The sequence below is a fragment of the Heterocephalus glaber genome, unplaced genomic scaffold (assembly GCF_053883595.1).
Source record: "Heterocephalus glaber isolate CG9 unplaced genomic scaffold, H.glaber_assembly_v1.0 deba00001504, whole genome shotgun sequence".
In the NCBI taxonomy this organism is placed as follows: Eukaryota; Metazoa; Chordata; class Mammalia; order Rodentia; family Bathyergidae; genus Heterocephalus; species Heterocephalus glaber.
The window spans coordinates 15,861,089-15,885,397 of NW_028258324.1; the positions used below are offsets into that span (position 1 = coordinate 15,861,089).

At 42.1% G+C, this 24,309-nt stretch overlaps 1 protein-coding gene across 10 annotated transcripts in view; it reads right to left on the reverse strand.

Moving 5' to 3' along the window:
- Positions 1 to 7,310: 7,310 nt before the first annotated feature.
- Positions 7,311 to 24,309, reverse strand: part of Nmnat3 (nicotinamide nucleotide adenylyltransferase 3) — a 140,471-nt gene continuing 123,472 nt past the window's right edge. For 9 of the 10 annotated variants that reach the window (XM_013070920.3, XM_013070911.3, XM_021250364.2 and 6 more), the window contains 2 exons: positions 23,536 to 23,615; positions 16,244 to 17,339 (listed from right to left, as the gene is read on the reverse strand). In XM_013070920.3, the coding sequence (XP_012926374.1) occupies positions 16,972 to 17,339; positions 23,536 to 23,615 (448 nt within the window). In that variant the 3' untranslated portion in view covers positions 16,244 to 16,971. Of the gene's footprint in view, positions 14,478 to 16,243; positions 17,340 to 23,535; positions 23,616 to 24,309 lie in introns of those variants that run through there. The other variant, XR_002391658.2, reaches the window with a different exon arrangement.

Below are 24,309 nucleotides of genomic sequence, written 5' to 3' on the forward strand. Positions count from 1 at the left end.
AGCAGAGGAAAAGAGTGTTTTCAGCAAATGGCACTAGAATACCTGGTATCCATATATAAAAAATTAACCTCAACCCTTTATTTCCATGCATAAAAATAATTTGAAAAGATCTATGAACCTAAAGATGAAAGACTAAAACTATAAAACTTTAAGAAGAAATTATAAGGGAAAATGTGTATGAATTTAGGGTAGGCAAGAACTTCCTAGGATGCCAAAAACGTGATGTATAAAAGAAAAAAATTGATAAATGAGATTCCATCAAAATTTAGAACTTTAAATGACATTGTTAAAACGAAAAGTAGTCCTTAAACTGACCATATTTACAATGGATATAACCTATGACCAGAATATATAAAGAGCTCTTACAGCTCATTAATAGACAACCCAATTAAAAAGTAGACACAAGAAGATGATAAATAGCCAGTACAGTACAAGGAAAGGTGTGCAACACTAGAATGAGAAAAATACTAATCAGTACAATAACAAGATTGAATTATGCACTCATTAGGGAGATGAAGTTAAAAGTTTTAAAAGCCTTGTCATGACTTTTTCTTTTTGTTTGATTCTCCCCCTTTGCGTTTAATTTGTCACACCCAATGGATTCATTCTGCTAGGCTTCCTGAGGTTGTGATCCTCATTGTCTTTTCTTAGGCTATTGTCTGAAATTTTTTGGAGTGTTGGTTTGATATTCCTGAAGTTCCTCAGGTTCTCTTTATCATGAAAGTATCTTATTTCTCCATCAATTTTGAAAGATAGTTTGTCAGGGTACATCAATGTGGGTTGGGAGCTGTTTTCCTTTAGGGCTTGAAATACATCACTCCAAGCTCTTCTTGCCTTGAGGGTTTGCATTGAGAAGTCTGCTGTGATTCTGATGGGCTTTCCTTTGTATGTGATTTGTTTCTTTTCTCTCACTGCTTGTAGAATTTTGTTCTTCTGTTGGGTTTCTGGAATCCTAACTATTATATGCCTATGTGTAGATCTTTTTTGATCAAGGCTAGTTGGAGTCCTATATGCCTCACTTATGTGTATGTCAAGTTCTTTTCCCCTGCTTGGGAAGTTTTCTGCCATCACTTCTGTGAACAGTTTTTTTATGTCATCTGCACTCTCTCCTGTTTCTTCATTGACTCCAATCAGTCTTATGTTATTCTTCTTTGCATCATCTAGCAGCTACTGGATTGCTTTCTCATGGTCCCTTACAATTTTAAAGCTATTTTTCTTTCCTTGGTCACTCATTACAATCTTATCTTGTATATCTGAAATTCTGTCTTCACATTGGTTCATTCTGCTGCGTAGACTTTCAATGGAGTTTTTAATCTCCTGGGAATCTGTTTGCATGTGTTTTATGGATTCCATTTGTTTTCTATGTTGAGATTCCATCATGTTCCTCAGATCCTCTATTTTTTATCTGTGTCCTCTCTAGATTTATTAATCATGTCTTGCACTAGGGGCACAATTTCTCCTGTTATCTGAGAAATTATTTCTGATTTCATTTTTCCAGATCCTCTTTTGTTGCCAGTTCAGGGAGTCCAGGTGGTTGAGTATCAGAGTGTTCCATTGTTTCCCTTTGGGGTGGCTGTAGGTGATCTGGAAATCTGTTTCTGAGGCTTGTTTATGTGTCTTCTCATGTCCATGGGGGTGGGGTGGTGGTGGTGGTGGTGATGGTGCTGCTGGCGCCCACGTGGCTCACCTCCTCCGCCCTAGAAGTGGTGGCATGGCTGTGGGGAGCCTCCTCCTGGGCTCTGGGATTGGCTCACCTCCTCTTCCCTAGGAGCGAGCAGTGGAATGGTGGCAGGGAGCCTCCTCCTGGGTGCCAACAGGTCTTTTTTTTTGAGGTGATGGAAAGCTTGGGATATTTTTGACAACTAGAGTGACAGCAGCACAATACAGAGGTACTTTGGGAGGAACTATCTCAAAGGGGTGAGGAACATAATGCATTTCCTCCTCTAAGCTTTGCAGTCAGATGCCAAGCTACCCGCTGCCTCAGGTATACCCAGTTGGTTTCTTCTTCCTTAACTCTCAGTGTCTTCCAAGGAGATACCACTTGACTCAGAATCCTGGGGTGTTAGAACTCTGAATCCTGGCCCTTCCCCATCCAGATCTGAATTCACAGTCTAGGTGGGCCCTGCAAGTAACATTTTTCCCAAGCTCTTTAGATGCTCCTCATGTTCCTGGCATTGTGGGGACCTGGGTCCTGGCATCTTTATGACTCAGTTATCTTGGCCCCTTCCTTGCTTTCTGGCTGTGGCACTAGAGAATTGCTGCATCCCCTGGATACAGGAACTGTCCCAAAGGCCTGGAACAGCCTGAGGTTGGGAGCCTTGCCCTTCCTGTCTTTATTAGCAGGAGCTTGGAGGTGTCTGTTACTCATTACTCTCATACCAGAGGATACAAAAGTCTGAAGAAATTTATGAGAGTTAAGAGGATTTTCTGAAATCATTTTCATGGCTGACACAGTGCTAACACAGATGTGAATGTCTGGGCTTGGCCTGGTTGTTCTAGAAAGACAGTTGTTTATCGAAGGCACGACTACCACTGCCTACTTCTGCCCAGCTGGTGGCAAGCTTTCCAGTGAGGCTGTTGTCTTGTTTCACTCACTCACCTACTGGGGGTTGAGTTAGTTTCCCTCTCTGTCTTCCTTTTACCTCACTTCTCCCTTTCTTCCTTTCTCCAATTTCCTTCCTATTTAACTTGTTACCAATATTCTAAAATATTAGAAATAAGGGAATTCACAGAAAGATTTATCAAGGGCTCACAATTTTTGAGAGAAAACAGGAAAAATAGTGTACCTTTGTACTGGAAACTAGTTAAAATGTGGCCACCAGGACAAAAAGACCCTAGTCATTTTTAGTCTGTCTTGTTCCAGATTTAAAGTCTAAGAGTGAGCATCTGGGTGTGATCTTCCTGAGAGGAAAAAAAGTCCTTAAAAGGAGCTCAGGCTGCTGTGGGGAAGGAGCAGAGGATGGCAGGTGTTGGCCAGGCCACCTGATGGGCACTTGTTCTGGGCACTGTGAAGTGCTGAGCTGATTCTGACACAGCCTCTGCCTGTACAGGACACAGCCATGAAGACAGGGAGACCAGGGTAATGGGGTATGACAGAGGGACACACAGGGGTGAGAAGGTGGGTGGTTATTAGGAAAGACAGGTCTCTGGGTGAGGTGACATCTTAAGATGAATGTCTGGGCTTGGCCTCTACACATGAGGCATCCATTTGTACAAATCTGTCATCCTTCTGCCAAGAAGCCAGTAGAGTTTGGGCCAAATTTGGGCTCCCAGAGAGGTTGTGAGGGATGAGACAGGCTTGGGGGCTGCCTTGGAGGTTGGGAACCCTTCGCCAACTCCATGCAGTGGGTCCTGCCCTTGAAGCAGCCTGTCTTGCAGAAAGACCCTGGCTCCTAGGGCTCCCCAGGCTGCAGGTAGGTCCCAGCAGGTCAGTGCCATCCCTTTACTTGATCCTCACCTGTGCAATCTAGGCCCTCAGGCCCCCTGGCTCCCATGCCCAAATCCACACAAGCACACACAAGGGCAATGCCTGAGCCAAGGGCAAGCTCCCTCTGGTGTCTGCCAGCCTTGCCTAGCACAGGTCTCACAGTAGACTGAGTACCACAAAAGGGAGCAATGGCACTTGGTCCTTCTCTCCTTCCTCCAGTGTGCTCCAGGCACCTTTGTTTTCATTTGCATCTCTGGAATGACCAGTGATGTTGAACATTTTTTCATGTATTTATTTGCTATTTCTATTTCCTTGTCTGAGAAATGTCTGTTCATTTCAGGTGCCCATTTTTGGATTGGGCCTTTAAATTTGGGAGGTCTGATCTTTTTAAGTTCTTTATAGATTCGAGATAGTAGACCTTTGTCTGAGGAAGAGCAGGTGAAGATTTTTTCCCACATTGTGGGTTGTCTCTTCACACTGCTGGTGGTTTCTCTTGCTGTGCAGAAGCTTTTTAATAAAAAGAGATCCCACTTGTTGATTGTTTGTGCTAGTTCACAGGCAACTGAGGTTTTCTTCATAAAATCTTTTCCTACACTGATGTCTTCAAGGGTTCTACCTAATCTCTGTTCCAACTGGGTCAGAGTTTCTATTTTAATATTTAGATCTTTAATCCATTTTGATTTTAGTTTAGTGCATGGTGAGAGATATAGGTCTAGTTTTAATCTTTGGCAAGTTGAAGCCCAATTTTTCCAGCATCATTTATTAAAGAGGCTATCTTTCCTCCAGTGAGGGTGTTTGGCTCCTTTGTCAAAGATGAGATGGCTGAGTGTGTCTGGCGTTGTTTCTGCATCTTCTAATCTGTTCCACTGGTCCTCAGTCTGTTTCTTTACCAGTACCATGCTGTTTTTATGACAGTAGCTTTGTAGTATAGTTGCAGGTTGGGGATTGTGATACCCCCTGCCATGTCTCTGTTACCTAGAATTGCTTTTGCTATTCTGGATCTCTTCTTGTTCCAAATGAATTTTTGGATTGTTTTCTCAAGGTCCATGAAGTATGCTGCTGGGATCTCAATTGGAATTGCATTAAATCTATATAGCAGTTTTGGAAGTATGGCCATTTTCACTCTATTAATCCTTCCTACCCAGGAGCAGGGGATGTCTGTCCATTTTCTGATATCATCTTCAATGTCTCTTTTCAGAGTGCCATAGTTTTCAGAGAAGAGGTCTTTGATTTCTTTTGTTAGGCTCATTCCTAGGTGTTTCGGTTTTTTTGGATGCTATTGTGAAAGGAATTGTTTACCCTATTTCTGTCTCAGTGAGTCTGTTGTTCGTGTAGAGGAAAGCTATTGATTTTTGTGTGTTGATCTTGTATCCAGCTACTTGACTGAATTTGGTTATTAAGTCTAGAAGCCTTTTGGTGGAGTTCTTGGGGTCTTCTATATAGAGTATCATGTCATCTGCAAATAATGACAATTTGGCTTCTTCATTTCCTATCTTTATTCTTTTTCTTTCTTTCTCTTGTCTAATTGCCGTGGCTAATGTTTCCAGAACTATATTGAACAAGAGTGGTGATAGTGGACATCCTTGTCTTGTTCGTGATTTTAGTGTGAAGGATTTCAGTTTTTGACCTTTTAGTATGATATTGGCTGTTGGTTTTTCATAGATGGCTTCTATCAGTTTGAGGTAGAGACCATCTATTCCAATTTTTTGTAGGGTTTTTATCATAAATGCATGTTGGATTTTGTCAAATGCTTTTTCTGTGTCTATGGAGATAATCATATGATTTTTGTCCTTGGCTCTATTGATATAGTGTATTACATTGATTGATTTGCATTTATTGAACCATTCCTGCATCCCTGGGATGAATCCCACTTGATCAGGGTGTATGATCTTCTTGATGATCTTCTGCATTCTGTTTGCCAGTATCTTATTAAGGATTTTTGCATCTATGTCCATTAGTGAGATTGGCCTATAGTTCTCTTTTTCAGTTGGGTCTTTCTCTGCTCTGGGGATCAAGGTGATGCTTGCTTCCAGGAATGAATTTGGGAGTATTGCTTCCCTTTCAATTTCATTGAAGAGTTTAAACAGTAGTGGCATCAGTTCCTCTCTAAATGTCTTGTAGAATTCAGCAGTGAAGCCATCAGGGCCCTGGCTTTTCTTAGTTGATAAGTTTTTAATTACATTTTCAATCTCATTGGTTGATATTGGGTTGTTCAGAATTTTTAGGTCTTCTTCGTTCAACTTTGGTAATTCATATGTATCTAGGAATCTGTCCATTTCTTCTGTGTTGTCCATCTTATTGGCGTATAGGTTCTGGAAGTAGGTATTGATGATCCTCTGGATTTCTGCTGGGTCTGTTGTCATTTCACCCTTTTCTTTCCTAATTGCATGGATTTGGGCCTTTTCTTTGCTTTTTCTGACAAAGTTGGCTAAAGGTTTGTCAATTTTGTTGATTCTTTCAAAGAACCAACTCTTGGCTTCATTGATTTTTTTGCATCATTCTCTTAGTCTCCATTGCATTGATTTCTCCTCTGATCTTTATAATTTCCTCCCTTGTATGAGCTTTGGGGTTGTCCTGCTCTTCTTTTTCTAGAAGCTTGAGGTTCAGCATCAGGTTGTTTAATTGGGCTCATTCGTTTTCCTAATATGCATATTCACTGCTATGAATTTCCCTCGTAAGACTGCTTTCATTGTGTCCCATAGATTCTGATATGTTGTATTGTCATTGTCATTTAATTGAAGGAACTGTCTGATTTCTTCTTTAATTTCGTCTGTGACCCATTGGTTATTCAGGAGTCTGTTGTTCAATTTCCATGTATTTATGACATTTTTTGAGTTTCTTTTGCTATGGATCTCCAATTTCATCGCACTATGGTCTGATAATATACAGGGGATAACTTCAATTCCTTTGCACTTATTAAAAACATGTTCTATGTGTGAGTATGTGGTCTATTTTGGAGAATGACCCATGTGCAGCTGAGAAGAATGTGTATTCTGATTTTGTGGGGTAGAACACTCTGTAAACATCTGTTAAGTTCATTTGTTCAAGCGTTGGATTGAGTTCTAGTATTTCATTACTTATTTTTAGTCTAGTTGATCTATCTATTTGTGACAGTGGGGTGTTGAGGTCCCCCACTACATTTGTATTAGTGCATATATGACTTTTCATGTCCGTTAGTATTTGTTTTATATAGTTGGGTGCACTAGTGTTTGGTACATAGATATTTATGATTGTCATCTCTTCCTCTTGGATTGTTCCCTTTACAAGGATGTAGTGTCCTTCTTCATCTCTCTTAATCAGTGTTGGTTTGAAATCTACTTGATCTGCCAAGAGGATAGCTACTCCTGCTTTTTTTTGGGTTCCTGTCACATGGAGTATTGTTTTCCACCCTTTAACTTTCAGTCTATGAGTTTCCTTTGGAATTAAGTGTGTTTCTTGTATGCAGCATATTGTTGGATTTTGCTTCTTGACCCATTCTGCCAGTCTATTTCTTTTGATTGGTGAATTGAGACCATTAATGTTGCTGGTTATAACTGAAACGTATTGACTTGTCATTGGCATGACTTTTTCTTTTTGTTGGGTTCTCCCCCTTTACATTTAATTTCTTGTCATGCCAGATGGGTACATTCTGCTTTGCTTCCTGGGGTTGTGATCCTCAATGTCTGTTCCTAGGATATTGTGTAAAATTCTTTGGAGTGCTGGTTTGGTATTCACGAAGTTCCTAAGGTGTTCTTTGTCATGAAAGTATCTTATTTCTCCATCCATTTTGAAAGATAGTTTTGCAGTGTACATCAATCTGGGTTGGAGGCTGTTTTCTTTTAGGGCTTGGAATATGTCACTCCAAGCTCTTCTTGCCTTGATGGTTTGTGTTGAGAAGTCTGCTGTGATTCTGATGGGCTTTTCTTTGTATGTGATTTGTTTCTTTTCTCTGACTGCTTGGAGAACTTTGGTCTTCTGTTGAGTCTCTGGAATCTTAACAATTATGTTCCTATGTGTAGATTTTTTTTGATCAAGGCTATTTGGAGTCCTATATGCCTCACTTATCTGTATGTCAAGCTCTTTTCCCCTGCTTGGGAAGTTTTCTGCCATTATTTCTGTGAAGAGATTTTTTATGTCATCTGCACTCTCTCCTGTTTCTTCATTGAGCCCAATCAGTCTTATGTTATTCTTTTTGGCATCATCTAGCAGCTGCTGGATTGATTTCTCATGTTCCCTTATAATTTGGAAGCAATTTTTCTTTTCCTGGTCACTAGTTGCAATCTTATCTTCTCTATCTGAAATTCTGTCCTCACATTGGCTCATTCTGCTGTGTAGACTTTCAATGGAGTTTTTCATGTCCTGGAAATCTATTTGCATCTGTTTTATGGATTCCATTTGTTTCTTGTGTTGGGATTCCATCATGTTCTTCAGCTCCTCTCTAGATTTATTAATCATGTCTTGCACTAGGGGCACAATTTCTCCTGTTATCTGAGAAATTATTTCTGATTTCATTTTTTCCAGATCCCCTTTTGTTGCCAGTTCATTGGGTCCAGGTGGTTGAGTATCAGAGTGTTCTATCTCATTTCCCTTTGGGGTTGCTGTAGGTGATCTGAAAGTCTGGTTTTGAGACTTATTTACATGTTTTCTCATTTCAACTGGGGCGGGGGGCTGTTAACGCCTGCACGGATTACTTCCTCTGAGCTGGGTGAGGTGGGACAGGGGCTGGGAGCAGTGGTAGGGATGGTGACCCAAAAGCCCTTTTCTGTGGGCTGGGAGCAGCCTGAGGGATGGTGGCCAGGAAACCCCTTCCTCTGGACCAGGAGCAGTGGGATAGTGGCTCATGTAAGATGGAGGGCCTTACCAAACGCTCTGAGGAGCTGACTGCAGCTAAGAACACCTGGGAAGGAACACACCGGACAAGTTGGAAAGTAAAACAGACCTTAGTCTGGCCAGACAGCACTCCCAAAGCAAAGTAGCTTAGAGAGGCGACTAGCCCAGACTCTGAGGCTCTTTTTATAGGGGGTTGCAAGGGAAGTTAACTGGCGAAATTTACAGAAGAGGAACAAAGGTTAGTGGTCAGCTGACACGTACTGATGGTCAGCAGATGTTTGTAGATTGTTCTATAGGTAGCAGTGTTCGGAACATCAGTTTCAAACAAAGAATTGAGTAATTTACTTTGGGACCTTATGGCTGATACAGATCTTATCTAGTGTCCCTGAACTAACAAGCATCTTTATCTATTTACTCACATTCACAGTTGGGGCTAGGGGAGTTTTATGATTACAGAGTTATGCAATCCCACACTCAGAAGCCCCTCCCTCTGGGCCGGGAGCCGTGGGAGGGATGGTGGCCCGGAAGCCCCTTCCTCTGGGCCAGGAGCAGCGGGACAGAAATTGTCCCCAAAGCCCTTTCCTCTGGGCTGGGAGCAGCGGAAGGGATGGTGACCGGGAAGCCCCTTCCTCTGGACCAGGAGCAGTGGGACGAAGGCTCAGAAGCCCCTACCTCTGGGCCAGGAACAGTGGGACTCAGTACCTTGGTCTGGTGGTCTGGTGTCCTCTGCGTCTTTGTAGTGTGGAATCAGGTGGCTGCCTGTCTGCAGCAGACTGATTCAGCGTGTGTTCCACACGACTGGGGACCTCGGTAGGGGGTCGACATTCTTTTTTATTGTTTTCTTATTTGTTGACATGTTCATTTATAAAATATAAATTTTTTTAATCTTTTTATTTTATAAAAAACCAAAATTTCATAGCAAAGTAATGAGAATAATAATGGGGAATTGTTATTTTGATGTTCACACCTCCCTAGTCTAGTTAGAATTTTTTAACAAAAACAAAAACTAATCCCTAAGGCACCCAGAAAACACTGGCAACAATTTTTTTGTCCACAGATTACTTACTATGTCTCTAGGTGGCAAATGAGTTCCTGAAATTCATCATTATAGATTATTTATTGAAATAAAAATGGGTTTTGTTTTGACTTGTATTAAAGATCACGAAAGCAATTCTCTGCAAAAGAAGACCATGAGTATTTCAAAGCTCTATGACATTCTTCTTTTTATTTTTTAAAATCAATTTATGAGAAATGGAAAAAACGGAAATAAAGTCTTTGTAAATAGGGAAGGGTGGGCTAGAAATGGGGAAAAAATAAGAACCAAGATGCATCATGTAAAGGTACAAGTTCCCAATGAGAAATGTAATTGTGTTGTATACCTAAAATGTACCAATAAAATAATTTAAGAAAAAAAATAAAAAAAAATAAAATCAGTTTAAAAATCTGGTGTCTACAATCTAGTAACATTTATTATAATATAAAGTGTGCATACCATTTGACTCATCAATAGTACTCTGGTAATTTCCACTACAAAAGCAATGCCTTGTAGGGGTTTATGCATAAGGGTGTGTTAACTCTAACATTGTTTGTAGCAACAAAAATAGGAACCCCTGTCCCCCACAGATAAGAACTGCTCATTTGAGTATTACATTCCTCATATGATTAAGTATAAAAAAGGTTCTGTTTACAAACATTCTTCAAAACAATGCTTCACCCAGAATTTAGCAGGTTGCTTTATCATGGGCTTCACAGAGCTGTTCAGATACTATTTTATGAAACATTTATTGGGAGCTTGTTACAAGCCAGGTGCTTTGCTGGGGGAAGGGTCAGTAGTTTCACCAAGATGAGTGAGGAGTGAGTGTCATCAAGAGGTGTCACGAAGGTGCTGCCTGGGGATTCTTGAGGGCTTCCTGCAAGAAGTGACTTGAGGTAGACAGCAGAATAGATGGGAGTTAGCCCAAAGAAAGAGAGAAGGGAGAAGGCCTGCCAGGCAAATGGAATCACCCTGTAAAAGCACTCATAGCAAAGAGGAGGGAGGGGTGAGAAACTGGATGGAGCAGAGAAGGAGGGCTGAGAGTGCAGCTGACCATCCAAGGGATAGGATGTCACTCCAAGGACAAGCAGAGGAAGCTTAGGAGTTTTTTAAAAAAATTATTGATGTATACCTTAAATACCACAAATTTACCCATTTTGTGTGAAGCCTGATGATCTTTATATAGTTGTGGAACCATGGCCATGCTTTAGTTTTAGGACATCTCTATCACCCCAAAAGCTCCCTCACTCTCCCTTGCAGGCAATACCCACCCTCGTCCTCAGGCTACCACTATCTGCTTTCTACCTCTATAGCTTCTTTCCTAGAAATTTCATATAAATAGAATCATATAGTGTGTCATCTTCTATGTTTGGCTTCTTCCACTTAGCATTTTTCTGAGGTTCATCCATATTGTTGGAGGTATATCTGATCCTTTTTAAAATTACTTAAGTATGTTATATAATTTGGACCTTGAATTTCCCCTGAAGGCCTGTATGTTAAAGGACTTATTCCCAGTCCATGGTGCCTCTGAGAGATGAGGGAGTCCTCTGTAGGTTGCAGGTTGGGCTTGGTGGAAGATTATGTCACCAGGCTGTGCCCTTGAAGGGGATTCTCTTATGACCCTAGGCCTTTCGCTTCCTCTCCCTTTTTGTTTCCTGGCTGCCGTGATGTGAGTAGCTTGCTCCATAATGTGCTCCTGCCATGATGTACTGTCTTACCACAGGCCCCAAAGCAATGGGGCCAGATGACCATGGACTGAAACCTCTGAAACTATGTGCCAAAATAAACCAATAAACCTTTTCTCTTTATAAGATGATCATCTCAGAGATTTGTTACAGTGATGGAATGCTAACAGTATTCCACGGAATGGATAAAACACATTTCTCCATTCACCAAAGGGACATAATGAATTGTTTCCTGTATTTAACTGCAATGAATAATGCTGGTGCACATATTTATATACAAGTCTGAGTGGACATGGTTCTCTCTTTTGGGCAGATAACTAGGGGTGGAATTGCTGGATTAATTTTAACCATTCTAGTAGGTATGAAGTGATGGCTTACATTTCCCTACTAATGGTGTTGAGCATCTTTTCATGTGCTGACTTGTCATTAATGTATCTTCTCTTGTCAACTATTTTGTGTGGGGTTCCACCTCTGATGACTTGCATGAGATCTCAGGGTAGTTATCCCATGGCAATGATTATTATAGAGAAAGGATACAGAACAGGAAGAAAGACACATCAGGTGGAGCCTGGAGTCCAGGCTCCTAATGTCCACTTTGGAGCAAGGATTCCTGCAGAACATACTTTCTCCAGCAGTGAAATGCAGCAAGAACTCACACTGCTTCTGTCTAGGGAGTCCTGTCCAAGACTCAAGGTCCAGGGCTTCTTCTTGGGCTGGTGATGTAGGCACCCTCTGCCACATGACCAACTGTAACAGCAAGGAGCCATGTATAGGTTGTGGCCATTGAAATTTGAGGTTTGGATCCACATGAATAGAGAAGACCCACATAATGATTTTAAAAAGATGAAAGTTATTATAAAATTAGAGCAGATGTGAGAATAGTCAAATAATATATTACCACACAATGAGGCAGGAGACAGCACCAAAGATGAAGGATCTATGAGACAGAGTCTTCTGCAGGTGGGAGAAAATGCTACACCACATTCAGTTTCTTAAGTACTGTGTTCAGACAAAAATGACTTGGCACCAACAGAACTGTGTGGTTGGAAGGGATTGTTCCCAGCCTAGGTTAGAGCCTGGAAATGATCAGGGTTTTTTTTTTGTGTGTGCTAAGAGTTATCTCTATACACTCCTTTCTCAGGAGATAGCTTCCTTGAAGAAAGGAATGCAAGCCAAGGTCATTCAGCGAACACATACATTTCCCTGACTCTCATCACTTTTAACCCTTTCCCTGACACCAACCTTGAGTATTTAAATTCCAAACTGTAGAAGGCAGGACTTCATCATAAACGGCATTTTTTGTGCAGTCTAGGTAAGGGATATAATAGGATTCAGTGTCTCAAGAAGACAAAACAGCCTTATCACTTAAAATCATAGGTAACCTTCCAAAGGCCAAATTCACAGAGTCCAGGCAAGCACCAGTTCTACCAGCTATGAAGAGCAACATCAGGCTGCTGGGTTCACCTGCTCCTGTACATGTCTAGCCAATTCTTTTATCATTTAAATTGGGTTGTTAGTCATATTTTTGTTAAGAGATTTTTACATACTGTAGACACAAGTAATTTATTAATTATATATTTTGCAAATGTTTCTTTCCAGTCTGTAGCTTGTCCTTTTATCTTCTTACTCATGTCTCCCAGAAGGAGTCCAAGCAGGACAGTAATATGACTAGATTTTCACGGACACAAAATCCCTATGTGGAGAATGGTTGCAGGGGCCAGGTGTGGGCTGGGGAGTCCTGTTAGGAGGTCACTGCAGTGGCTGGAGTGAGAGTGAATAGAAATCGGATTGGAGGTGATAAGGGGTGGACGGAAGTAGGTACAAATAAGGAGCATACAGAGGTAATAGTGTCAGGGCATAGCAGCACATTATGGATTTGCAACAGAAGCAGGCAGAGTAAGGCTCCCCCAAGTTGCCAGAACGGATTATTTTTAAGAGTAAAACTCCCGTATATTTGTGGGATTTTAGTGTTTGATAATTTGGAAATGTGAAACCAGATGAACTTTCGGGTCCCTTCTGGTTGCCACAGTCTATAGTATCATGAACAATATTTTTGAAGTTGTTTTACTAATACTAAACTATCCTGAGGCAAGTGCCAAGATGTATCATTATAGATTGTTTATTAGTCACACATAAGTGTATCTATAGCGCTGAGTTTTGGTCCAAGAAAATAATTTCATGACTGAAATCGAACACAATCCATGCACGGAGACCTCTGCAAAAAGGACAGAAACACTGTTAGCATAGGAAGCGTGAGGACAAGGACAGGGAAATTCATATTCATATATTAACCCAATTACCAAACGTACCTTGCAAATCCGTAGCACTGTCTGTTTAAAATGGGATTTCACATCATTCTGTCCCAAATGACATAGACAGTATTATAAATGAAAAATTCTTTCCCCAGGCAAGAGTACAGCACTCTTCTCATTTGGGCAGTGAATGTTATCACAGGAGAACCTTTATTTAAGGCTGGAAATTCTATTTACCCAGGAGCCCATGCCACTATTTTTCTGTTCTTGCAAAATAAACAAAACACCCTGGCAAACTAGATGCAAAGACCTAAGGGAATGGAAAGGAATGTTAAATCAGGTATGCAGGTTAGTGTCAATGCAATACATCAAGAGCACAGCAACGAGACATACTTTCTCTTCTGCTAAAAACAGGAGGCGACATGAATCCATGAGACAAAGTGACAGTACAAAAGTTAAGATACATATATATGTATGAAGGTATACATATGTATACTATATATCTAATAAGGTAGTTTTTGTTGTGTTGTATTTTAGAATGAACAACATAAAGACTCAGAAATAGCTGTTTTACCTGGTGGAAGCCATATGATACAGACATGGATTAGGGAGACAAAGGCGCCTCCAGCAAGCCTACTGGGCCTGCTGCTGTCTTGAGCCTAAGCTAGGACAGGGAGATGGTGGCATGCAAGGGTACCTGCTGTCAGGTGCATGATATAAGGAGATGATAATGCATCTAGCTCATCATGGTGCTCATTTTGTACTCTCCTGCCTCAGGGCCTTTGTTCATAGTTATTCCTCTTGAAAGCTCATTGCCTCCACCCATCCCCAAGTCTTGGGAACTTATCTTTCAGTTCTTAAGCTTATTGTAACTTGTCTACATTGTCATCAGGCAAATCCATTTTATTGAGTCCAAATCTTGTTCAATCTCCAAGGCCCCTCTTAGAAAAAGAATAAAATTATAAATTTAGAATTAGATAATTAGAATTAGAATTAGATATCCATGTAATTAGGGTCCTTCTAGGGCGCTAGAAACGGAGAGACTGAAGCTTCAGCTTCCTTTGCTTTGTGTGAACCTGCTGCCTCTAGCTGGCAGTCTGTGTTTGCCTTCAGGGTCCTCTTCAGTTTGCAGTCACACATGTAGTGTGTGATGAGTTGGTTTCTGTCCAGACCCTACTGGACTATAAGCTTCTTGAGGGTAGAGACTGTCTGATCATCAACCTACCCGTGGCAGAGAGGTCTTCAATAGATGTGATTCCAATAAATAAGTCCTGAAATTGGAATAATAACAAAACTATTCACTCCCACTCATTGAGCCATCATGTGCCATACCTGGATGTCAGTACCAAGGGCCCAGGGCATATTGGAATCCTCAGCTCTAAAAATGTGGGAGAGGAGGCCACTGTGGGTACTTGGGAATAAAGAGAGATGAAAGCTGGGAGTGCCTGGGGCTCAGGGGTATGGCTTCCCATTCCTACAGTCAACAGCACTGCATCTGTCAGGATAAGCATGCTTCCACCAGCGGTAGAGCAAATACCCCCAACCCCACCCTGCAGACCTTTATGCTGCTTCCTGATTTCCCTTAGTGGGAAACAGACACTCCTTTCTCATACACAAATCCCTGACAGTCACATCCTTAAGCCAATGGGTCCTAAGCCAGTGATTATCTGGTGCCCTGGAAGAAAATTTGGCAATGTCTGGGACATTTCTATTGTCAAAACTAGGGATGTTCTATTAGCATCTAGTGGACACAAGCTAAGCATCCTATGGTGCACAGGACAACCTCACAGCAAAGAATTATGCAGTCCAGGATGTCAGTATTACTGACAGCGAGAAACCCTGCCTTAAACTCCTAGGCTCCCTAGGCCCCTCTCTCTCTCTCCTCTCTCTAGGCTCTCTCTCTATTTCTAGACACTACTGCTGATTGCAGGCAGGGCTTTGCCCCCTTGTCTACCTTCTCTGCTGCACATGAAACAGTAGGGGCAGTGTTGCTCAGAGGATAGGAGGGAAGATACCAGCATGTCACAGAATTACAATTGAACATTCAATTTATTAAAAATGGAACAGTTGTTGGAATGGTACTATTCTAGGCCAATGACCCTTAGTAGAAAGCTGATTCTGAGTCACTTGGGCCTGAGATTCTGTTTCTAACCAACCCTCATGGGTGCAAACACTACTGGTCTGTGACTGCACTTTGAATAGCAAACAAAACAAAGAGCTGCCCTTGGGGAGCTTCCAGTATGGCTAGAAGTGTACTGGACCCAAAGAAAGCTGCACAGGCTTAAGTCAGAAGCTGAGTCTTGAAAATGCAGAGCAGGATGAGAATTTAATCAAACCCTTCATTTTGGAGGTAGAGAAACTGAGGCTCACAGTGGGGAAGGGAGTGAGCCAAAGTCACACTACTTGCTGTGCAGCTTTTGAACTAGGCTGTTTGGTTCCTAGTCTCTGAGTTATCCAGGTCCTAGGGACCTTTGCAGGTCACAGCTCAATCAGAGAAGGAAGGCTGGGTTCCCAAGAGAATCCCACTACCCTGGTTTTCCCACTTCTCTGTTTATCTCATAACACATCTGACAACACTGGGATATTTTAGGAGAGGTACTAGATTCTTCCTGCCAGCCCCTTTTCAGCACCATTAAATCTGTGGTAAAGATGTGCCAGGGTAGGACCACAGAGAAGTGAATTCTGAGTGCAACTGGTCAGCAGTATAAACAGTAACCACCAACAGAATTAGCACAATCAAAGCCTTTTCATAATCTGAATGACAGGTTCTGAACACACCAAAGGCTTCCATTCGTCTTTCAGGGCTCACTTGAACAATGCCATAGACCCAGTGCTTTGGATTAGAAAACCATTTGTGTGGCACTGAAGAGCAATTGCTTCCTCCATCCTAGTACCTGGGACACAGACTTTTAAATTCATACCTGTTCCAGTGGAACAGTACCAAATATTACGGACTAGCTACAGAGAAGAGCAACAGCTGGTATATCAGGCATTAATAATATAACAAAGGAAGGAAAAAAAGAATCTTTTCATTAGAACGTTTTGATGTCAATTTATTATTTATCACTTTGCCAATATTCAAACAGGCCGGCCATCATAAAACATTCAAAAAAGATTCTCTAAAATAGGCATCTGTTTTACCTCAGTTCCTTTTTAGAAACTTGAACACCAGGAGCTTTGTCTTTTTAAAAATGCATGTATCAAAAATATTGTTTGAGATTCACTACTTAGAGTTTAGTTTGAATTTCATAAAAGGTCAGAAGGCAGGCAGGACAGTTTGCAAAGGAAGATATGATATAAGAGTAGTTTCCAAATTTTTTACTCCTTAGCATTACTCTGTTTGAAACAAGGACGTTGACAAGGCCCACTGTTAGGTAATTAGCATTCTGTCAAATCCTGCCAATCAGGACCAGCAGGCCACACCTGGCCCTGGTTAAAAAATGCACGTGGGCAATTCTAATCTTACCAGTGACACAAAATAAGGAAGCCTCCTAGTCCAGTGGCTCTGAGCAGTGCTGCCTAATCTTAATGATCTGGCACACCATTTTAGCTTCTTTGCTAAATATCTTTTCTGGCCATGTAGACAGAATGTATTTTCCTGGGGTAGAAGATTCACCAGAATTAAAATCATTGTGGTAATAACAAAACAAACAAACAAAAAAATCCCCAGAAAAACAGAAAACAAAGCAAAACACAAACCTCTCTGCAGGAGGTGCTGGGTGGCGCAGAGTAGCTGACCAGTGGCCTGCCTAGCTTGTCTGTCCTTTAATTCCCCTGGGTACTTCTGCCTTTCTGGGAATTGTCAGTCATGTACAGGCCATGGTTCTTGATATAAGCAATGACAGCATCAGGAAGCAGGTACTTCACGCTCTGCCCTTGGCCCAGGGCTCGCCTGACATATGTGGCACTGATCTCGTTCAGCACCGGCTCCCTGGCCAGCTGAATGTTGTGCTGGTATTTGCATAGTATGGGTGAACTCAAGATGTACCGCTTCGGGTCATGCCCTGCCCTGCTCACACACACCAAGCCAAACTTCTCCACTATTTCCTGGATGTGTGCATCTTTCCAGAGGTTGGGGGTCTGGAAGGACTTCAAGACGTCTGCCCCACAGAGGAGTTTCAGCTCAGGTGCAGCTGTGAAAACAAGGGTGGATCTCAGGTGGATAGTTATGGAAGGGTCACAGCCAAGAAAGGTACTGTGCTATTCTGTTGGACAAGCTCACAAAATGTTTACCTTGGAATTTACTGAGAACTCAATGTTTCCATGTTCATGACTTAAAAAGCATGTCTGAAGCTATTGCAGCTAATACAGTTGTAAGTAATGATTTAATCAATGCATCGTTTGTTTAATATTGGCAGAGTGCCAAGGATACAAGCAAGTTTTTGTTTTTCTTTTCTTTCCAGTGTTGTAACACAAATCCGTCTGTGATTGCTCTGGATCACGGCAAAGAGCTCTAGGGATGGCTGTGTTGTCCCCCAAATTCCACTTTTTGATGAAAGTTAAGTTTTTAAAGCTCAAAGACTAACAAACCGTGGGCCTTGGACAAGTCACTGACCTATTTGAAATCCATTTCAACCCTACTGTTGTTAGGAAGTGGGACCTGGCACTCTTATGTGAAATCGCATCATAAAGATTAATTAATTATAAAGACTCTTTGGATAACCAAAAAGCCTCTATAACTCCAGTTGGTGGTCTTTTCATTTCAGTTTCCAATACAACAAAGCTCCAGGACAAATGATTAATGTGGATAACCTGGAATTTGTTCTAATAAAATGCTGATTGTGATGATGAAAAATCACCGAACATTTATGAAGTGCTTAATACCACACTATTACTAATCACTTATGGTATATCATACTATGTGATCTTCATGCAGTAAATATTGTTGTGCCATTTTGCAGAAGGAGAATCTGAGGCACGGAGAGGCAAATGATTTGCCCGAGGTCCTCAGCTAGTCACAGAAATCAGGATTTGAACCCAGGCAGGCAGCCTGCATGTGGGGCATCTCTAACTGCTAGGCTCTGCCACCTCCTGCTGGCCCGGTAGGACTCTGTATATGCATCGAAACTGAGAAGCCTTTGAGGGCTAGAGACCAGGCAGATTTTCCTAGCACTGTTCAAGTTCTTGGGTGGGCTAATCTGAAAAGAAAAAAACATGTCTTTGTTAGCATCTTGCTGCAATATCCATGGTCCTTCCACAATCTGATTCCAGCTTCTGTGGCGGCTTCAGCAAAGGCCAGGCTCCCAGAGGGCTGGCATCTGTCACCATGAAGCCTCAGTAAGGAGATTCAGGGCTACCATACACTGGGGGAAACCTGGCATAAGGGCTCAGTTTGGTCCCTTGATGGTGGAACCCTGAAAGAATCTGGATGTGAGCAGAGATGGGTTTACAAAAGAGCCCTGGATTGGCAGTAGCATGGAAGGTGAGAGGCTGGCAGTACCTTGGAAAAGTCTGATGTCTGGCTTCAGCTGGCACATGCTGCTGTAGGACTACAGCCAAGACCTTTCTTTCTCTGGGCCTCAATTTCCCCATACATGAGCCAACAAGCACTAGACTCATTCAAAGCAACAAATATAACTATGAAATCACACTTTTCAAACCCTGTAGCAGCATAACACTGGTCTAAGAAATGACATCCAAACATCCCTTCATGCATGCCTGTATGAATTCTTAGTGGTAACAAGCTCAGACTCTGGAGTCAGACACCCTAAGTTCAAATTCTGGTTCTGCGATGTGGTAGCTTGTATGATCTCCATTTTAAAATGAAGATGTTAATAGTATTACCTTATAGGGTTACCTTATAAGATTATAGAGTGAACTTATAAATATGATGTACATACAGCAATGGCTGGCAGAATATGTGCTATACTCATATGTGTTAACTGCCATTCATTCATTCACTCACTTATCCATTTACCCATTTTTTTACCAAGCTATTCATCAAATATCCACTCAACATTTATAAATTGTCTGCTCAGTGATTGGTCCTTTTAAAACCATAAAGTTCCTTTTAGAAATTATTCAGTAACTCATACTTCTCTCTAATATATTGTTTATAACACATATGTGGATTTACACTGTTCCACAGCTGTGAGGTTTTACCCTGATTTTTTGTTTATTCAGCCACTATAGTGCAGCAAGAGATCAGTGTTTGGCCTTTCAGATGACTGGGTAGTTTCTACGTGGTCTTCCCCTGAGGGACATTAAATGAAATTTAATTCCAAGGTCTCTTGAGGGCACAGGCACATCTCCTATGTTCCCATAGTTCTGGAAACAGACACCCCCTTCTCCTAGTGGGTTTTATGGGGACAATTTCCACATATCTGCATCAATATTAGGTATTCTGATTTATTAATAATGACAGTAAGGAATACTATGTATTCTGAGCCTTTCTAGAGAGAAGAAGTGCCCATATATCCCCTAACCCCTGTCCCACAAGGTATGTCTACAAGGCTAGTGCTGTCTGTCATTCCATGTGACAGTTTCATGCAATGGGTCACTTCTTACAGAAACATGTGCCTCAGACCCCAACTGTGGCCCTCCTGTCTTCAGGCTTCACAAAAGCATTCACAATATCCCTTTCAAATCCATTCACATCAATGCTACAGAATTTTCAGACTGAATGATTTTAAGTCCAAAGTACATAACTCAAGAACTAGTATAAAGGGTGCCAATATGATTCATCCTGACAGAGATACAGTGACATAAATGGTTGTCTGTGGGCATTTTGGGGACAGGGTGCCTCTGCGTAGCTATGAACCATGGATGAAGTCAAAATTTACATGAACTGTGAGGAAATGCCACCAGCACTTTTTTTTGGTACTGGGGATCGAACTCGGGACCTTGCGCTTGCGAGGCAGGCACTGGAAGCTCTGAGCTAAATCCCCAGCCCCACCACCAGCACTTTTAACTTTGGACGTTTGCTTGCCCTACGTTGACAACATTACAGAGCATCAATCGCGGGTCAGTTAACCTTGGTTTGAATTTCAGATATGTTGGTGCTCTGGGAAAGTTACCCTGAGCACATGAGCCTGTTTCTTCAGCTATAAAATGGGGGTAATACAGGCTACTATGGCAGTAGCGGAAATTAAGAGATGGAGGAAAGAAGGCAGTGCCAGTTTTCTGCCTGGCACAGGTATGGACATAGCCAGTAATGGCGGTGTCTGTCCTGGTGCCCCACAGACACTCAGAAGCATGGACTTCCGCGCCCAAATAGGAGGCCACCAGAGATGAAGCTAGGAACAGGCATCTGATCGGTGTAAAGTGGAAACAGATCAAATGCCTACTGTGTTTACGGAAAGAGAATCCTTTCAACTTGCTGAGCCATACGCAGCCCCATCAGCCAAGGGGGAAGCCCATCTTCACAAAGGACAGCATCAGTCTGTTAAAAGACCAGAGGCACTGTCCACTCCACAGTGTCACGCCCAAGCAGTCCCAGAACATGGCATTCACATGATTCTGGGTGACTTTAAGAAGTGCAGTCACAGAAGTGATGGGCAAAGCTGGGGTCTGACAGCCACAAATGCTGGGCACAGCACGTAATTTGCAATCCAAGTATAACAACACATAATAAAAGACAAGGCACCCAAAATGGCCCTTTAGAAATATATCACTAGTCACACACATGCTATCTTTATCACAAGTTAAAGTTATGTTGAGAAAAACTCCACTTTCCTTTTAAAAACTGCTCTAGTTTTATTTTTTCTGATTACAAATATAAATAGGTACTTAATATGGAACACAGAAAATACAACTGTAAAATAGAAAGTAACAGCAACAATAAAAGTAATTGTTTTCTACAAACACTAACATTTTGGTGCATTTCCTGAGTCTTTTCTAGTGATTTAAACATGCAAAGTTTAAACATAAAAGCATATTCATTTTTTTTTTTTTTTTTGGTACCGGGGATCGAACTCAGGTCCTTGTGCTTACGCAGCAGGCGGCGAAACCACTGAGCTAAATCCCTGGCCCCACATTCATTTTTTTATGTACTAGAGGTGCCATGTACTGTGTTGTACTCTGATTTTTTGTACTTTCTTCATGTTTCTCCATATCACTAAAGCCTTTTATGTAGATCCTTTGTCCTATATATAAAGTATAATTTACTTACATATTCCTTTGTATTTAAACATTGAGGTTGCTTTTGCTTTCTGCTATTGTAAAAACTCCCATGATGAACATCTTTATGTATCAATATCTATCCCAATTTTTAATTACCTCCTTAGCTAGATTCCTAGATGAGGAATTTGTCACTTGCAAAAGGCAGGAAGATTTTAAGTCACTGATACGTTTTGGTAAGCAGAAAAGTCCATTTTTCACTTCATGTAAACTTCCCTTCTGCACAGTTACTTTAGAATAGAAAAAGACAAGTAGAACTTAGGGTCTGAATAGAGAGAGTCTGAATATTACAGGGCCAAGTAGCCCCTAGCCAAATGAATGTGGGGTGAGCTTAGGCAGAACTTGTACGAATGAGGGCAGCATGGCCTGGTTTCACAAGGCAGTGACTCTGAACTGAGTCTTGCAGGACAGGCAGGTTTTCAATAGGGGAGCCAAGGAGGGAAGAGGCAGAAGGGGGAGGCCAGGCAGAGGTGAGACAGGGATTCTGGAAGCATCAGTAGAGGTGAACTGTGGCATGTAGAGGGCTCAGCTCAGCATCCCACCATTTCACTCTGGTTGTTCCCTGTCTCTACCAGGAGGTTCTAGCACTCCTTAGGCATGGGGATGGGGCTGCCCTACACTGATGCTTGTCCATTCTTTGTGCCCTAGCCTGCCCCTCTGTACAAAATGCCCCCTCCTATATCCACAGTCTGCCAGTCTGTGGGCAGCTGCCTCCCCCATATAGACTTCCTGACCCGTGCAGAGCCTCACCTCCATTCCCAGGCTGTCTCTTGGCCTGGGAAGGTGCCTGTGGGGCACATGTAGGGCCTTTCAGGAGTAGCATCTGTGCCAGAGAAGATGCAGAAAGGAAGCAGAGGCTGATGAATACTGGGCACTGAGTCACAATGGGCTGGTTGGGGAGAAGCCCATGCAGGTAAAGGAGAGGCAGAGACCAGAAGACACAATAAACATCATGTCAGTGGATTATACGGGAGGCATTATAACTCCTTACATTTTCAGTTAAGTGCGCATCCCCCAACTGGCGGCAAAGCAAACCAGAGTGCTTATTAAATACTGTGCCCCACCTTCACTCTGGAGGTTTGGGAAGGGCCTGGGAATTAATGTTTTTAACAATTCCCACAAGTGATTCTGCTGTGTGGGATTCTTTTTAACCAGCATCTGGGAACTGCATGGCACCTTTAGGGTCTGGTAGCTTTCCAAGTTATTGTATTTATTTTTTAATTTTATTCATTCATTCACTCATTCAGTACTGGAGGTTGAACCCAGAGCCTTCACACTGAGTTGCATTCCCAGCTTATCTTTCATTCCAAGACTCGGTCTTGCTAAGTCACTAAGTTGCCCAGACTGGGCTTGAACTTGTGCTTCTCCTGTCTCACCTTCTCAGAGTGCTAGGATACAGGCATGTGCCACCAGGCCCAGTTCCAAGTCCTTTCAGAAGTGTTTCCTTCATACTTCGGGAGAACTAGCTCTGAAAAATACTGACAGGCATTACAAAAGAGAAAAGAAAAGGTTTCACAGTTAAAAGTGAGAGGAATGGCCCCAGGTTTTCTCTCTTTCTTGTCAAGTAACAATGCATAGGGATGTAATAAAGGATCTGAAAAGTCCTGCACTAATTAAACCATTTCAATTGCATTTATCCTTGGCAGTCTTGAATCCTTTTGATCCAAAAGTAGTATCCCACTAACCAAAGCTGGGAACCCTGTAGTAGAAAACTGAAGATGGCCTGCCAAAAGTGTGGAGTGGTGATTTTCTGCTCACACTACATCCTGCCTCCCACCACCTCAAAGAGCTCCTGCTTATGTATTTGCATGAGGGGGTTGTGCCTTTGATGCACACACCATGGCTACTCATACTCTGAAATCACAAGCAGCCAGCTTCCATCCAACACCAGGAGAGGACAACAGGGTTACAAATTAGGAAAATAATCCAAGTTGATTTTATAGCCTTTAAAAATGAGTTTTCTCTTCTGAGTAAACCACTGAGTAACTGCCAGGAAGTGGTTTATAATTGCCCATTTTGAATTTTAAAAGGCTAAGGCTTTCAAAGAACCCCAGAATCACTCACCAGTTTATTCCTGTGTAGCCCTGACTAATCCATGTCACAAGCATAAATCACAAGGTAGGTAAGCTCCTTTGAGCAGCAAATCCCCTATCAGTTTTCACAAGAATCCCTGCTATCCCCCCTCCTGCAGGCCTGAGGGTTGGTACCGACCTGCACGGTCTGAAGGTGCCTTGCCAGGGTCCAGGCCTTCCATCTGGGTTGCAGATCTGAGCAGTTGGTTCTGATGATGCCTGCAGTGGAAACATACAGGCTCAGGTATATCATCCTCCAATTTCTGAGTCTACCCCAGGATCCTCAGGATTTAAGTCTCAACCTGCTCCTAGCCATCTTAGTTTGGTCATTCCACAAATATTTGTTGAGGGCCAACTATGTGCCAGGCACTATGCCAGGCACTAGGACAGAAAGCAGACACCACCTAGGTCCTCCTGGAGAGCCCTATCCAAGAGAGCCTACTACCTTCCATGTGCCCTGGGAGAAAGTGGGAAAGGGAGCCTAAATCTACTCTTGTAACATTTTCTTCATACACTTTCATTTGGAAAACAGGAACAGGAATGCCTATTAGGCTTTTCTGAAGGTAGATGAGCTGTACACAATCAGCACAGGCACAGTAAGGCCCACACTAGCTTTCAGTAAAGATGCTTGCTCTTATTATAAACTAATGTTTTAAAATGCAACACAGTGAGGGCTAAGAGCCAGGACTTGGAGCTAGACAGCTTCAGTTGAATCACAATTCCCACTGGCTGGCTGTGTGATCTTTAGTGAGTGATTTCAAGTCTCTGTGTGAATGAACCCTCATTTTCAAATGGGGCACAATGATAGTGCCCACCTCTGATGGGAGGTTATGAAGATGAGAGGAGTTAATTCATGCACACTGCACTGAGCATTTCAGATATGATTAGATTTACATCAATCTGGGATGCTCAG